A 14,806-nucleotide genomic window follows, 5' to 3' on the forward strand; every position below is an offset into this window, starting at 1 on the left:
AGAAAACCTTAGACAAAGAGGCTCGGCTACGGTAGAAGGTAGACGTGGAAACATCTTGAAAAGTTATCTGAATGTAAGAGATCCTAGGTAGAATTGAAGTATGGGTTAATCCCGAACGTACCTGGCGAACAACAACTTACCCGGACAGCCCAAAACGGTTTCAAGAGGAAACCGCGAGGCTTCAAGTAGGCACTGTTGTTCATACCGTCTTCACGGAAGGCCCCATCCACTCACATACACAGGCACGGCAAGAGTCTCCCAAATATAGAAACTCCTCAATTCACCCGCTCGAAACAAGTAGATGGCGCCAACAATGCCCTTCCAACCCTCACGCTTTTTTTTTTGACTCTAAAATACAATCCATCGTCGCCTGCTCAAGCAAAACCGAAACCCTGTGCATTCTGCAATGCCATGGTAAGCCTCTCTTTCAGGACCTCCCTGTCTCTGTACTCGGGCAGCAAAAGCGTGCCGTAGCAAGTATATGCTGTGGGTAGATGACCCCCTTCTCCCTCTTCCTCGCCGTTCTTCTGGAGGACGAACTGCATGTTCTTCATTCCTCCGACGGGAACACGGTCTGACGCCGTCACGAATTCCAAAAGCCTCCTCTTCATGTTCTCGTCGAAGCGCTTCACGATCGACCAGAAGTCGCGGACGCTGTGGTGGTTTTGGTCCCAGCCAACGTATCTGGCGTACCGCCTCAGTTCAGAGATGTCAACCTCCTCGGAACCCTCCACGACTGACTGCAGAAGAGAAGGCGTCAGGAGACGAAGCGCCTTGGGGTGCAGGCAAGTACGGAACCCGCGCTCAAAAGCTTCGTATTGTGGGCGAATGGAGACGTCTGTGAGGTACCGGATATAGTCTCTCACGTATGCAATTCTGTTCTCGTTGGTTACCAACGGTGCATCCTCGGGGTTTTCGTCAACGAGCGACTTCTCCCCTGATGATTCAAACTGCGGCCAGCCGGACGCCTTTACGCCCATTTCTCGGGACACGGGCTGTCCGAACATGGACACCGAGAATTCGTAGGTGCGGGCAAAGATGTCCTCCACCGCCCCGTCGGCCTCATTCCATTCCGAGAGGGTCGTCAAGCCCATGGCAAGGTCTGGCCACCCGTCGGCGATGTGATACAATTCGTCCACGGGCTCGCCGAGAAGCTTGCGGTAGAGGGCCTTCGGAAAGGTGATGGGAAGCGTCAAGCCGTTGTACACAGCCAGTGACATGAGCAGACCGAGGATCTCAAATTTCCATGTCGGGACGACGGATCCAGGTACGAACCAGGCCATGCGAGTCCGTTCATCGACGGTGAAAGCGCCGTAGTCTGGGTTCAAGCACTCGGCGACGGCAAGTCTGAAGAACTCTTGTTGGACTCCGCCGGAATCGAAACCCTTTTCGCCGGCTTCTTCGCCAAGGTGAATTTTCAGTGGTCTGTGCAACTCTCGGTCCTCTCGTTGCCACAGCTGATCAAAAGCATCTCTAATAACGTGCTTTCTGCTGACTTCGAGAATCAGGTACTTTGAGGATGCCGTCTTCAGAAGATCTTGCAGGACCAACTTATGGTGAGGATTGGTGATCAACCCGCCCGGTGCCACAATCGCCTTCATCCTAGTTTGCAAAGAGCTAGACTCCTCGTAGCTCCGGCTCATCTTTGAGAAGTTGATGGATCGGAAGTACGAAACGAGCGCGGCTGGATCGAAGATGAAGGGGAAGTCTAGTAGGTGCTTCTTTTGCCTGTGCGGGGTGTGGGACAGCCAGGCGACGGGCATGTTGATAGTATCCATTCTCTCCGCGAAGTAGTCCACTCTGAAGTGAGTGTCCCCGATGAGAAGGGATTGTCGTTTCTCGTCTGTTGCAAGTTAGCTCGAGTAGCACCAATAGAACTGGTACAACTCACACATTGCCGCCATGAGTGACAACGCTCCACCAAAGGAGCCGTCACACGAAATTTCTGGCTTGCCATCCCATTCTTGAAGCATCACAGTCTTGGCCCAGTCCATCAGCAGGGTGGAAACCCTGGTTTCGTGTCCTGCTCTTTCGAGCTTGTCCAACTCAGGATTGGATGTCACGTCTCCGCTGAACGACGCCAGTTGCATGAGAAGGGGCCCAAGAGCATCGACCTCCTGCTCGTTGTCATCGATATCGTCGTCCTGAGCCACCATTTCCGCGAAGCATTTCCGAGCCGAGATGGCGGCGAACAGACGCCTTGCTAACCTGAGTGCCAAGTCGTTCGAGAAAGCATCATCATAAAGGAGGCACAGCCAGGCTGGTTGTCGGGCTAAGTCACCGCTTCCAGCCAACGTCAGCCCACTCGAGCGGATTCGGGACATGTCGAAGAGTGTTCTGGAATCCGTAATCAACGGGGCAGCCGCGACCAGAGCATGCAGACAGATTGACAAGAGCTGGCCTGCCTCCACGTTGGGAAACGAACGCTCCCGGCGGAAAACCCTGGTAGTGGGAGATCGCAGCGATTGCAGTGATTTTGGGGCACCGAATAGGCTGCCGGCTGCCATCCAGAGGCTGTGGAAAACGAGACTCGGGGCGACGCGTGTGAGTCGCAGCATGCAGTACCAGATCGTGTGTGAATCGAGAAGCTCATCGTCCTTGACGAAGGAGGATACCAAGCTTTGAGGATCACTCAATATGTTGAACAGGCTCTGCTCGATGAAGAGCTTCCATTGTCGTCTCAGTCGTTTTGGGTAGTTGCTCCGGGATGTTCGTTTTCTCTCCATCTTCGGCCGGTCCTTAAGCCCAGAGTACGTACTGGTGATTTTGGCAGGATCCAGGAGATGAGATTCTGAAGTGCCGTCGTCTTGAAGGATGTCGCATATCAGGTCGACAACCTCAACGTTCAGCGACGTCAAAGCTTGTGGCAGCATGGTGTCAGAGATTGAAACGTCCACTGGCTCTTCGGTCTTGGCCTCACTTGTCGGCTGCTCAACCTGGGCGGGTTGAGGCTGCGATACTGTTTCGGGACCAGGCTTCCTTGCTTCTGCTATAGCTTCACCCGTGTTCATGTTTGGCCTCAGAAATGATTCCGGCTCCTGGGAAATCGTGACCGAGTGGTTCTGAGGTGGAACGTTGTCAAAGAAAGACGGCGTGGACGGTATCTCCGGAATAGCGTAGGGGTTTATATGTGGCCCTTTCGGCGGCCTAGGCGGCTTCTCATGCGGTCCTCCATTCATCTTGGGAGACATCAGCCCTGAGGTGACGTCTTCGGAATATGACGACGTCGGGAACGGCTCGATGGACAGTTTCCTCTTGGGTTTCGAGTTCGCCCGCACTCTCGCACTTGAGCTTCGCTGAGGTTTGCCTGGCCGCGAGCCTGGCATTGCCGAGCTCGAGTTGTGGAGCTTCTCGGAAGCCTGCTCTAGAGCTGCGTCCGGCCCCTGCTCAATCTTTGGCTCCGGCAAGTCGTCTTGGTCTTTGTATATGACGGGCGATATCGACTGGATCGGTGTCGACTGTCCCGAGGGCTTCTGCGACCTCAAGAGTTCCTCCCTGCCCGGACTCGGTATCGCATCGGCCTCCAAAGCTGCAACTTTCTTGGACATGGCGTCCAGACCAGCCGGGGTGAGCCATTCCAGCATCTTAAAGGTGACGCTGCCGAAGACATTCGCCGCGAACGAACGGTAATCCTTGCTGATCGGCCGCTCCGTAACCTTTACAGGCCTCTGCGCTGTGCCCGTGGCGGCATCGAAGTGTGACCGTTCGCTCGGGGATGCTGTGCGACGGTTGGACTCCTCATCCCCGGAAGCCTTGGCAGAACCGCTGCATTCACCATTCATTTTAACGGACGAGCCTGACTTCCGCCGCCGTGGTTCCTTCGGTGTAGCGGGGCGCTTCGAGAAGGGGTCGTTGAAGGCCGGCGCCGCGGGGTTCGGGGAAAATATGAGCGAGTTCAGAGCGGCTGGTGGTTCTTTCGACGACTTGAGGTTGGGGCATATTCCATTCTCCGGGTTATCCTGGCTCGCCAAGTAGACAGCCAGCGTCCTCGCGCTCGTCGTATTATATCGTCTGATCGGAGCCTTGCCGGCGAGGCGTTTTCGGCAGGAGAAGCAGGTAGGAGTCGTACATGATTTCGAATCGCATCCGTATCGTAGCTGGAGGACATATCTGTGAAGCAGCAGTTAGCGCCGGTGTTTTCAAGGGGTCGCAGCATACGACGCACACTTCGACGAGAATCTGGAAGTTGTGCCGACGACTGGCACGGTGGATGGCATAGACGCGCTTGGGGTTCTCGATGTTCTGGACCATGTCCTTGAGTTCGGGCGGCGCATCGGCAGGCAGGCGCGCAAACGGCGCGTCCTCCCAGAGGCTGGCGAGAACATCGAGTGACGCCATCTTAGGAGGTGTTTCGTTGGAGGTGATGAACAGAGAGCCGTGTACTCTGGTTTAGTGTGTATTCCCTGACGATGAAAAGATAATGACCGCCAGACGACAGCTGGGGCAGTGAAAGATATTGTTGATGGTGAATGATTACTTAGAGACGGGTAGGCAAGGAAGGAGGTGGATTAGTCTGCCGTCCTCTGTGCTAGCGGCAGGAATGGGCACCGTACAGCGACGGCACGAAGCTTGGGGATGACACGGTGCGGTTGCTTTGGGAGGAGACACGGCTGCTGGGGGTGGCTTTCTAGAAGAGTGGAGACGCATGCACGGGAGCAGGCAATCAAGACGAGGAACATTCCGTGGAGGGTCTGATTTTAGCAGCAGAATTCCAGATGGGACGGGACCAACAACTGAAGTGGAAGTGGACAAGGGAAGGGAAGGGAATGCCGCACAGGGGCCTCCTTCTGACATCAGCCGCCTCCTGCCACTGCACCTGCTTGCTTGCTGCTCTTTGCCGCCTTCAGGATTCGAGGGTGTAAAAACGGGGTCTTTCCCTCTCCCCACAGCCAACGCCCGACTCGGTCTAGGCTTGGTGGCTCGGCCTGGTCGGCGCTTTTTGCGTCCGATGATGATTTTACCCCTCCATCAGCGCTCAAAGTCCTGCATTGCCTGCCAATAGGTAAATGACAGGAGCCGGAGAGTTGGCAATTCTTTGGGGCTATCATGCTGGGATTCTGTCTAAGAGACATTTTGAGAAGAGGAAACCACGACCTAACAAAAACGAGAGTCGAAGAGAACACTAACAGATAGGTAACCGATTCTAGATGATATTTCTTACGCAATATGACGAACAAAAACCACAGTCACAATCGCCTCGACTCTAGGAATGAGTAGGACTCCAAGGGGAAAGAAAGACCACCTGCCGGCCTGCTAAGAAACACTCCGAGTACCACTTACCTTAGGGACACTAAATCCGGCTCTCCTGTCCCCTCAACTATTACCTCATGCTCAGGAGAGTAACATTAATATCATACATTCATTACTAAAGGTCCACTGTTTATGTGTCCGGCAAACATGAGGATGGTCTCTCATGAGATGGCGTTCATCATGAGAAGCTCACTTTTGGTGGCTTCTTCGGCGTCCAGAACGAGTTAGATCTCTTCAACAAGACGCCGTACCTCATCTTAAAGCCGCTGTGGTAACTGAGCACGAGCACAGTTCGCCCCTCTGATCTCCATTACCACTCACTTGATATGTAAGCCGGACAGAAAGAAACAGATGCAGACCGATGGCCCATTCTGCACAGGTCTGGTGGCTCGGAAAGCAATCCAGACCCCCACTCTCCAGGGCTGCAAATGCCAGGAACGCCGCTAAAGTTCAAGCCTCCCCAGTGACACAACCTCTCAGATCAACCCAAGCCAGGGCTCTGGACGGAGTGACGTGCCTATCACCGCCCAGCAAATCCCCGCTAACCCACTAAAGCCCTTGAGAATTTTCCCATCCACGTCCCTTTTAAAATCATTTCCCCCCTCCGCTGTCTCCGACACACCACACCCCGCGACGCTCGTCTTTTGCCTCAACTTCTTTCTTTCCCTGCGCGCACTCTGCAAATTCATATTTGCGTGCGCTCACTCCAGATCTCACAGGGTCTATCAAAGAACCAAACATCAGTCCCATTCATCACGAAAAAGACACCACATAACCTGCACGCGACACTTCACCATGGAGGTGGCGAACGTTGACGTCGCTGCACTTGGTGCCTCTCCTCCCAATGGAGGGGCAACCGCAGCTTCGCACCCCTACACCTGCAACACCTGCGCTGTTGCGTACCGAAACATCGACCTTCAGAGAGGCCACATGAAGAGCGACTGGCAGTATGTGTTTTTCTTCTTTCCATCTTGTTTGCATTCTGCTGTCGCCATGGCTCCATCATCATCACCCCGCCTATCCCGCCCAGACCAACTGACATCATCCTTGCAGCCGCTACAACCTCAAGCGCCGCGTCGCCTCTCTCCCTCCCATCGCCTCCGAGATCTTCAACGAGAAGGTCCTCCAGGCCCGCGCTGCCCAGAGCGCCGAAGCCGAAAAGGCCATGTTCGAGCGCACCTGCGACGCCTGCCAGAAGTCCTACTCCAGCGAGAACGCCTACCAGAACCATCTTACGAGCCAGAAGCACAAGGTCCGCGTCGCTTCCATCGCCCGTCGCAAGGGACCCATCGCCGACGATGCCAGCTCCGTCATGAGCTCGACCTTTTCCCTCGGCGAGCCCATGGCTATCGAGAAGGAGTTGGATTCCGAGGCCGAGGAGGAGTTCACTGCCGTTGTCGAGGGTCTGAAGAAGGCCAACATCGACGAGCCCAAGGACGAGCGCCCTTCCCCGGTTAAGCGCCCCTCGAACCCCCACTTGTCCGCTCAAGGCCAGCACGCCGGCGACGACGCCTCCATCAACCGGGAGTCCGACTCCACCACCCCCGTCCCGTCCAGCAAGCAGGAGATCGCCTGGACTCTCAAGTCCTGCCTGTTCTGCAACTACGAGTCGCCGACTGTCGAGCTCAACGCCAACCACATGGAGCGTTTCCACGACATGTTCATCCCCGAGAAGCAGTACCTCGTCGACCTCGAGGGACTTCTCCAGCACCTCCAGGAGCGCATTCACGAGGGCCACCAGTGCTTGTACTGCTTTAAGACCAAGAAGACTGCCTTCGCCGTCCAGACGCACATGCGCGACAAGGGCCACTGCAAGATTCCCTACGACACCGAGGAGGTCCAGCTGGACATTGGCGACTTCTACGATTTCCGCAGCACATACTCAGACGGTGGTGAGGATACCGACGAGGAAGAGGAGGCTGATGAGAACGGTGGAGCCAAGCTGGGCCTGAAGCGTCCCACCAAACTGGTTGGCGAGGACGGCGAGGAGCTGGAGGACGGAGCCGACGAGGGATGGGAGACGGACAGTGACGCTTCTTCGCTCGACTCGGAAGATCTGACCGCCTTCACTGCGGATGGCAAGTACGAACAATTCGAGCGCCTGGACAAGCACCCTCACCACTCCCGCGATGATCCTCGCGCCCATCACCAGGTGGACGGCTGGCACTCGCATGCGCACAAGCACACCCGCGCCGTCTTCTACGATGACTACGAGTTGCACCTGCCTTCCGGCAAGTCTGTCGGTCACCGTGCCCACAGAACATACTACCGCCAGAACCTCCACAACTACCCCACTGCCGAGGAGCGCGCTGAGCGCCTGGCGATCGAGGGTGCTGGCTCTGGCGATGAGATGGACGTCGACGGCCGTGAGGTTGCTACCACAGGCAACCCCAAGTCTCGCAACCAGCGCGCCATCGCTCGCAGAGACGCTGCCGGCATGACGGGCGTCTCAGACCACGCGAAGCGCGTCGCCAAGGAGGAGGCGACCAGAGGCCGCAGCGCCGCCACCCGCTACGACAAGAGACGCGACTACAAGGTCAGCGAGAAGAACAACAACCAAAAGAACTTCTACTACCGCTACCAGGCCGGTGGTTGATCGACTCGCACGCACGCAGTTGGATGGAAGGGCGTTGGACGGGATGTTTTGTTTTGGGAGTTTCATCAAACCACCATGGGAATTGGCATGCGTGATGAGGCTTTGATTAACCAGGCACATGGAAGGTAGACCAAAATAGAGGCCATTGAAGCCGCTCCGACGTGTCGCATCGTGATATTTATAACGGTCAATGCTGAAGGTGATGTTCTGGTGGGGTTATGCTCGTATCGAAACGTCAAAATTGGTTAAATGCATAAATTACCCACTTAAACCTTGAACTGCTCAGTCACAATGTTCATCATTCATGACGATTTTTTTCTTCATGTCCTTCTGAATAGCAATTTATGAACATGAACTCATTTTGTTCCACTCGCGATTAAAGATAAAGCAACATGTTGTCCCTCAAAACGCGGGGCGCCCGCGTGCTTCTGCGAAATTTTCACCCGCCACCACAGAGATGCCTGAGCAGCACGCCGACCAGGACGCGCAACAACCCTGCAGGCAACCTTGTTCGTAGGGGCAGGATTCAAACTCACATGCTTTGGCAGATGTCGCCGGAGAGAAGAGAGGAGGCCCTCGCGAGGGAGGCGGAGAGGACGGGGCGCCCGAGGGGCGGCCCCGGTGGCGGCGGTAGACTTCTCAATGATTTCAAGAATGTCAGGTACGATGAGGAACGGGATAACCCGAGGTTTGAAAGGAGGACGGAGAAGAAGGAGGAGGAAAACCGAGATCGGACCCGGGAAACGGGAAGACAGACGTCTAGGCACGACGGCGGGAGGTCGAGTTGGAGAAGCCCGCAAGGCGGTTTTGGGCGAGGGGCTCAGAGGTCGTCATCGGCACCGGTGGCTCCGAAGACGTTTCGACCGGAGCGGGTACAGGGACGTAAGCCTCCTGCGTACAGCGGTGAGGCCCCGAACAGCGCAAGATCGGCAGGGCAAGCCGGTTCTGGGCGCGGGTCCAGGAGGTCTTCATCGGCGCCGATGAATCCAGAAGCATTTCGGTCAGAGATGCTCTCGGGGATGTCCATACAACCGGACAGGGGAGTCAGTGAGCGCCCTTCCGCATCTCAACAACGGCACGAACCAAAGGTCCAGGTGGCCAAAAGGAAAGACGTCGACGACTTGATAGTGAGTGAGATCCTCAGCCGCAAGAAGGAGCATGAACTGACAAATACGCTTCTAGCCCGAACTGTCCTCTGAACACGCAAACAAAGTCAACACGGCTCTGAAGATCTACCGCGCAAGATCCCTCTACTTCACGCGCCCTGAACAGCTCAACAGCCCGCCAGCCCGATCCAAAGGCTACCCACAACCCGCCGCAAGGGACGACGGCGGCACCATCTTCGCCTCCCCCGCCAGGAGCCTCGCCTACGAGCACGCGAGGGTCTTCTTCACCCGCCCCAAGGCGCACTTCCTCTACTCGGCCGCCAACTTCAAGCAGCACCCGATCAACACGACGACGCCGGAGGTGTGCGTGATCGGGGCGAGCAACTGCGGCAAGTCGTCCTTCGTCAACGGCCTGACGGGCCTCAGCGGCCGGGGCATGGCGATGGAGGGCCACGAGGCGGGCAAGACGGTGACGATGAACGCGTACGGGATCGGGTCGCTGGCGCGGGTCCCGCGGCGGGAGGTCGCGTCGCCGGCGGCGGCCGGGGAGAAGGGGTCGGTCCACGGGGCGATCCTGGTCGACACGCCGGGGTACGGGTACGCGAGCCGGAAGGAGTGGGGGCGGGAGATCGTGGAGTACCTCAAGAAGAGGACGATGCTGAGGGGCGTGGTGCTGCTGCTGTCGGCGGAGAAGAGGGTGTCGGCGCAGGACGAGGCCGTGATGAGGCTGGTGGCGGAGGCGGGGCGGCCGGCGATGGTGGTGTTTACGAAGATGGACAAGACGCTGGCGCGGGGGAGGCGGTCTGAGAAGGGCGGGATCGAGATGAGGCTGAGGGAGGTGGAGAGGGCGTTTGCGAGGACGGGGTGGGAGGGGTGGGGGCCGAGGATCCATCTCACCGCGGCGAAGATGGAGAGGCCCAAGGAGCTGGCGTCTGAGACGGGGCACGCGATGGCGGCGGCGATTCCGGGGATGGCGGGGGTCAGGATAGAGATTTTGGAAATGATTGGCTTGAGGGAGTTTGTTGCGCCGTTGGATCGTGCGACGATGAGGGATCTGGGGGTGGAAGAGCCCGATGTGGAAGAGCTAGAGGTCGAGGGAGAGCAGACGACGGTTGGCGAGACAGGGGCTGAGGCAGGGGAGGAGAAGGAGATGAGTGGGGAGAAGAGGGAGAAGCCTGGGAAGGCCATGGAGAGCGATCCGACGGCGTGGAAAGGGGAGATCCTTTCGTACGAGGAGCTGCAGAAGAAGTTTGGGGACTGGAGCTCGTGAGTTACGTATATGTTAGTGTTCGATTGGACCGGAGGACATGATACCCTTCTAGAAGACGTGCAACTCAACACTTGGACGAATGCTGAAACTACTATATGTACCATAGATATGATAATAGACAGCCGAAGGAGGCGAAGAGCAAAACGTATTCGTTATGTTTGCCATATGGGTATTCTAGCTAATTAAGACACCACGTAGGACCAACCGTCCTCCGAAAGCCAGCAAGAACTCCTCCCGTCCCAGAATCAATATCAAGCGAGTAGCTTGTATAATACAGTCAGTCCATCGGTCGTCATCACGCCTTATCCTTCTCCGTTTCCGTCGTCGCCACCGTGGCCGACGAGCGCGCCGTCCCGGGCCTGCTAAGCGTCCGACGGAGCTTCTTGGCGTTCTTCGACTCGAAGAGACTCTTCACCCTCCGCAGGCGAGCCCAGCGCTCCTTGTCCTTGGCGTCTCGGGCCTTCTCGTCGTCTTCGCCTGCTGGCTCCGTGGCGGCGCTGGGAGAATCATATCCGCCTGGCGTCGATGGCGCGGCGCCACCTCTGCGAACGGGGGTCGATGGCACCGAAGCGCCTCTGTTGTGCCACGCCCTGTTCTTCGGGCGGTCGTCGAGAGCCCCGCGTAGGTAGGCGTCGTTCTTGAGCACCTGCGCCAGGCACTTCCAAGCCGCCATGTCCGACTCGGAACCAGGTTTGGCGGCACCGAGACGTTGCGTCATCGGGTTCTTCCAAGGGCAGAAGAAGCGGTGTTCCCTGACGGGGTCTAGGTGGTCCATCGGCGCCGGGACGAGAACTTCCCCGTCCGCGTTGACCTCCTTGCTCTTGAACATCCACAGGCCAAGTCTCCTCAGACAAGTGTGACAAGAGGCAGAATTCGGTACGGCGCCGATGCGTGGGTTGTTCAGGCCCTGCCAGCCAGTCAAGGCGAGAGCGAGGGCGACCCTATTCGGTTGCTTGGGGTCTGGCGAGTCTTTGGCAGGTGGAGGCACCGTGAAGAAGTCGTCTGGTAGTTGAGTAAGGACGATATCGATGTCCAGGCCGTCGGGGAGTCTGAGATTGAACTCGTACGGCAAGAAGGACTTTCTTCCGCACAGCTCATCGTATCTTTGCCGCAAGGCCTCCATACTTAACTTGGCGTTGGTCAGGGATAGCCGCAAAAGTGAGTCTAACCCAGTCAGTAACAAAATCAGACATGGAAGCAATGTGGCCTACCATCGCATCCACGTTTCCTCCACAAGCACTCCTCCAGATGTGCCGTGACAATCAGGTCCGAGTACTTCTCCACCAAGGCTTCCTCTGCTTCACCAATCAGTTTATATACGGACGTTCAGAAGGGGGTATCGTGGACCTACCAACGTCGGACGAAACCAGGACCGGCACCTCCTTGCCGTCAACCTCGCGTTTGTTGAGCTTCACGACGAGCTCCTTGTTGCAGAGCGTACACCGCACCCGGTCCTTGCCCTGGCACATCCATCCCCTCTTCGCCCACTCCACCTCGTTGACTCTGTCCGGCTTGGGCGTCCAATCGGTGATCTCCTGGAAGCTCGCCAGCCTCTTGAGGAGCTCGCTCCGGTCGCTCGGGGCGTATTTCGACAAGACCTTCACCACTGGCTCTTTGGAGTCCTGCGACCACTTCTTCAGCACGACGTTCGAGACCGTTGTCGCGGCGACGCCGGTCGTCGTGTTCTTGATCGTGGGCCGCCTCTCCGTCAGGGCCTGCAGGCGCCGGCGCTTCAGCAGGATATCCTCTTCGATCGACATGGGCGTCTTGTTTTCCGTGTTTGCGGTGCTCGCGTTCGAGGTCGGCAGAGACGTCATCGATGGTCGGGGGGACTCGGTCGGCAAGCTGGGCGATTCGTCGCTCGCTTTTGAAGACCTGCCCATGCCCTGGATCAGGGAGTTGAACTTGCGCTTGGTCGCGTTCATCTTCGGTCGGTGGTACGATGTGACCGCAGTGGACGGCGCTTGCTGTTCTGGGCTTCTGCAGGGCGGGTAATCGAGCGGCGAAGAAACGGGCGGAACCAACGATGTGAGGGGAAACGAGTCTTTTAAGATTCACCGCAGTGTCCCTGTTTCGACGTGGAACGGACTCCAGAAATAGGACAGTGCTTTGTCGCCAAGGTTGCAATTGTAGGCGCCCGACCATCAAACCATCAAAAGTCAACAAAGACTTGTCGCTGATCGGGCAATGAGCTTCCACCCCTGTCGCGTGGCACGCTAGAGAGGGGAGCAACCAACAAGCAACTGGAGGGACTGGCCAATGATATGCGTACATACATAAATCGGCATACCGGGGTTGTCGCGATAAGATAAGAGAATTTGGCGCGAAAAAAAAAGTCGCGGGGCAGGGGTACCGCCCGACGGGAGACGGCGTAAAAATTTTGGAGACACCGACTCGCCGGCGCTGGCTTTCCACAGAAATTTTCCCAGGTGAAGACCGACTACGCCTGTATCCATCCCTCACCGAGGAAGTTGCTGCGCGCCACAGACTCAATTGCTTCTTCTTGGAACATCACCACTCCAGGACACATCTTGCAAACCGACCCGACGCACATGTCAGCCTCTGGTCCTCCTCCCTGGCTCTTTTCCAACAACTCCTCCAAAGCCAAGGCTCCGTCTGCAACCGCACCCGTCACCGCGACACCCCAGACCCAAGACAAGATGGTTAAGAAGGAGAAGAAGGGCAGCAAGGCCGCCGCGCCCGCCAAGCAGTCTCCCCCCGACCAATTGATGGATCTCGTCGACTCCTTCCTCTCCGAGAACGCCTTCACCTCGGCCCACGAGGCATTCCAGAAGCAGCGCGCCCAGAGCGGCTGGAAGGCGTCCAAGAAGCAGGTTGTCGCCGGCCCCAACCTCGTCGCCGTCTTCCAGTCGTGGCAGACCACCTCCAAGGCCCCCGCGGCGAAGAAGGACGAGAGCAGCAGCAGCTCCGACTCCAGCTCTTCGAGCGATGACAGCAGCAGCGACGAGGAGATGGCCGACGCCGGCGCCGAGAGCGACAGCTCCAGCAGTTCTAGCAGCTCCAGCTCCGACTCCAGCAGCGACGACAGCGACAGCGAGGACGAGAAGCCTGCGCCCAAGAAGGGGTTGAAGCGCAAGGCCCCCGAGTCCGACAGCAGCAGCTCCGACAGCAGCAGCTCCGATAGCAGCAGCGACAGCGACTCCAGCTCCGACGAGTCCAGCTCTGAAGACGAGGCCCCCAAGGCTAAGAAGCTGAAGACGAAGCCCGCCAGCACCAAGAGCTCTTCCTCCTCCTCCTCCGACTCTTCCAGCTCAGACAGCAGCTCCAGCGAGGAATCCTCTTCCGACTCGGACTCTTCCGACAGCGACTCAGACTCCGACGGCTCCACGGCCGCCAAGGTCCCCCTCCCCGACTCCGACTCCGACTCATCCTCCTCCGACTCCGACTCGGAGGACGACAAGAAGAAGACGAAGACGAAGAAGGAAGCAGACACCGCCTCCAACTCCTCCGCGACCCTCGAGAAGACCTCCCCCGTCGCCGAGCCCCCCCTGCCCCCCGACCCGGTCGCCTTCCGCAACCAGAACAACCGCAAGAATGGCAAGGGCGGCAAGGTGGTCCCGAACAAGCCCTTCTCCCGCATCCCCGAAGACGTCCACGTCGACGACCGCTTCGCCAGCAACGAGTACGTGCCCAACGACTACTCGCAGCGCGCCCACGAGGACCTCATCGTCACCAAGGGCAAGGGCTTCACCAAGGAGAAGAACAAGAAGAAGCGCGGCGCCTACCGCGGCGGCATGATTGACATTAGCAGCAAGAAGGGCATCAAGTTTGACTTCTAAGCGGCTGCTGGCTGACTGGTTCTCCGTGCGTTGTGTCTGTCATTTTTTGGCCTTGGAGTTTGGGGTCCCCCAAAAGAAAATCATGTTTCGGTTCTTTCACTTGAGGAGATGAGGGTAAGGGGGTTGGGTGGGTGGTTGACCTTGCTTGACGTTGTAAATCCCGCTCAAATCACTGCATTCCGGGTGGAAGAGGAGTGGAAAAGAGAAAAGGCATCTGCTTTAGGCCGCATAATTATCATAGAGCCGGCGTCGGCTTATGCCAACGATTCCGAGGGAATAGAATAGAAGAAGTTCTGAATGCATCGTTCTGGAGTTTGAATACGTAGACTGCAAGTCTTTTGCCGTCACTTTCTTTGCAAAGATATGAGCAGTTGTTCGGCACCCTGGGGAACTGGCTCGTACAGCCTACCCCGAATCTCAGACCTCTTAGTACATGGCTACCACCGCGCTTCCTCCAGTCTCATCGCCGCCGTGGTGTCTGTTTCCATCCCCGTCTGTAGTCGCAATGACAGCAGCGACAGCAAGGACAGACACCGAGGGTTACCAGTAGAGCCGCATGTCTCCGTCACCCCACCCCATCCACTGGACAACGCCCTGACATCCGGAGACCAGGAGCTGGTAAAAGAAGACATCAAAACTAAACGTCATCTCTCAAAATCCAACCCGGCCTCTTTCGGTTCGCGACCCGGGCCCAGGCCACACCCACCTGGCCAGCCCTCTCAGGCGATACCTAGGCGCCGAACAGCCCAACCACCTCCTCATCCCTCCCACCAGCACAACCCAT

The 14,806-nt window shown here is 57.4% G+C and overlaps 5 protein-coding genes across 5 annotated transcripts; 3 read left to right on the forward strand and 2 right to left on the reverse strand.

Moving 5' to 3' along the window:
- Window positions 1–374: 374 nt before the first annotated feature.
- On the reverse strand, window positions 375–4,338 carry CkaCkLH20_06268 (hect domain protein; the record flags this gene model as incomplete). The annotated part of the gene is made up of 3 exons (XM_038888985.1): window positions 375–1,843; window positions 1,892–4,110; window positions 4,166–4,338. 3 exons carry the CDS (start codon window positions 4,336–4,338, stop codon window positions 375–377), a joined length of 3,861 nt encoding a protein of 1,286 aa, XP_038745786.1.
- A 1,707-nt stretch (window positions 4,339–6,045) lies between these two features.
- Window positions 6,046–7,846, forward strand: CkaCkLH20_06269 (C2H2 type zinc finger domain-containing protein; the record flags this gene model as incomplete). Its single annotated transcript, XM_038888986.1, has 2 exons — window positions 6,046–6,197; window positions 6,304–7,846. The coding sequence occupies 2 exons, from the start codon at window positions 6,046–6,048 to the stop codon at window positions 7,844–7,846; spliced, it is 1,695 nt and encodes a 564-aa protein (XP_038745787.1).
- Window positions 7,847–8,382: 536 nt separating this feature from the next.
- CkaCkLH20_06270 (ribosome biogenesis GTP-binding protein YsxC) lies at window positions 8,383–10,222 on the forward strand (the record flags this gene model as incomplete). The annotated part of the gene is made up of 2 exons (XM_038888987.1): window positions 8,383–8,973; window positions 9,029–10,222. 2 exons carry the CDS (start codon window positions 8,383–8,385, stop codon window positions 10,220–10,222), a joined length of 1,785 nt encoding a protein of 594 aa, XP_038745788.1.
- A 295-nt stretch (window positions 10,223–10,517) lies between these two features.
- On the reverse strand, window positions 10,518–12,147 carry CkaCkLH20_06271 (uncharacterized protein; the record flags this gene model as incomplete). The annotated part of the gene is made up of 3 exons (XM_038888988.1): window positions 10,518–11,386; window positions 11,434–11,517; window positions 11,574–12,147. 3 exons carry the CDS (start codon window positions 12,145–12,147, stop codon window positions 10,518–10,520), a joined length of 1,527 nt encoding a protein of 508 aa, XP_038745789.1.
- Window positions 12,148–12,774: 627 nt separating this feature from the next.
- Window positions 12,775–14,022, forward strand: CkaCkLH20_06272 (mms4 protein; the record flags this gene model as incomplete). The annotated part of the gene is made up of 1 exon (XM_038888989.1): window positions 12,775–14,022. The coding sequence occupies one exon, from the start codon at window positions 12,775–12,777 to the stop codon at window positions 14,020–14,022; it is 1,248 nt and encodes a 415-aa protein (XP_038745790.1).
- Between the last annotated feature and the right edge of the window lie 784 nt (window positions 14,023–14,806).

The sequence above is a fragment of the Colletotrichum karsti genome, assembly GCF_011947395.1.
Source record: "Colletotrichum karsti strain CkLH20 chromosome Unknown Scaffold18, whole genome shotgun sequence".
Lineage (NCBI taxonomy): Eukaryota > Fungi > Ascomycota > Sordariomycetes > Glomerellales > Glomerellaceae > Colletotrichum > Colletotrichum karsti.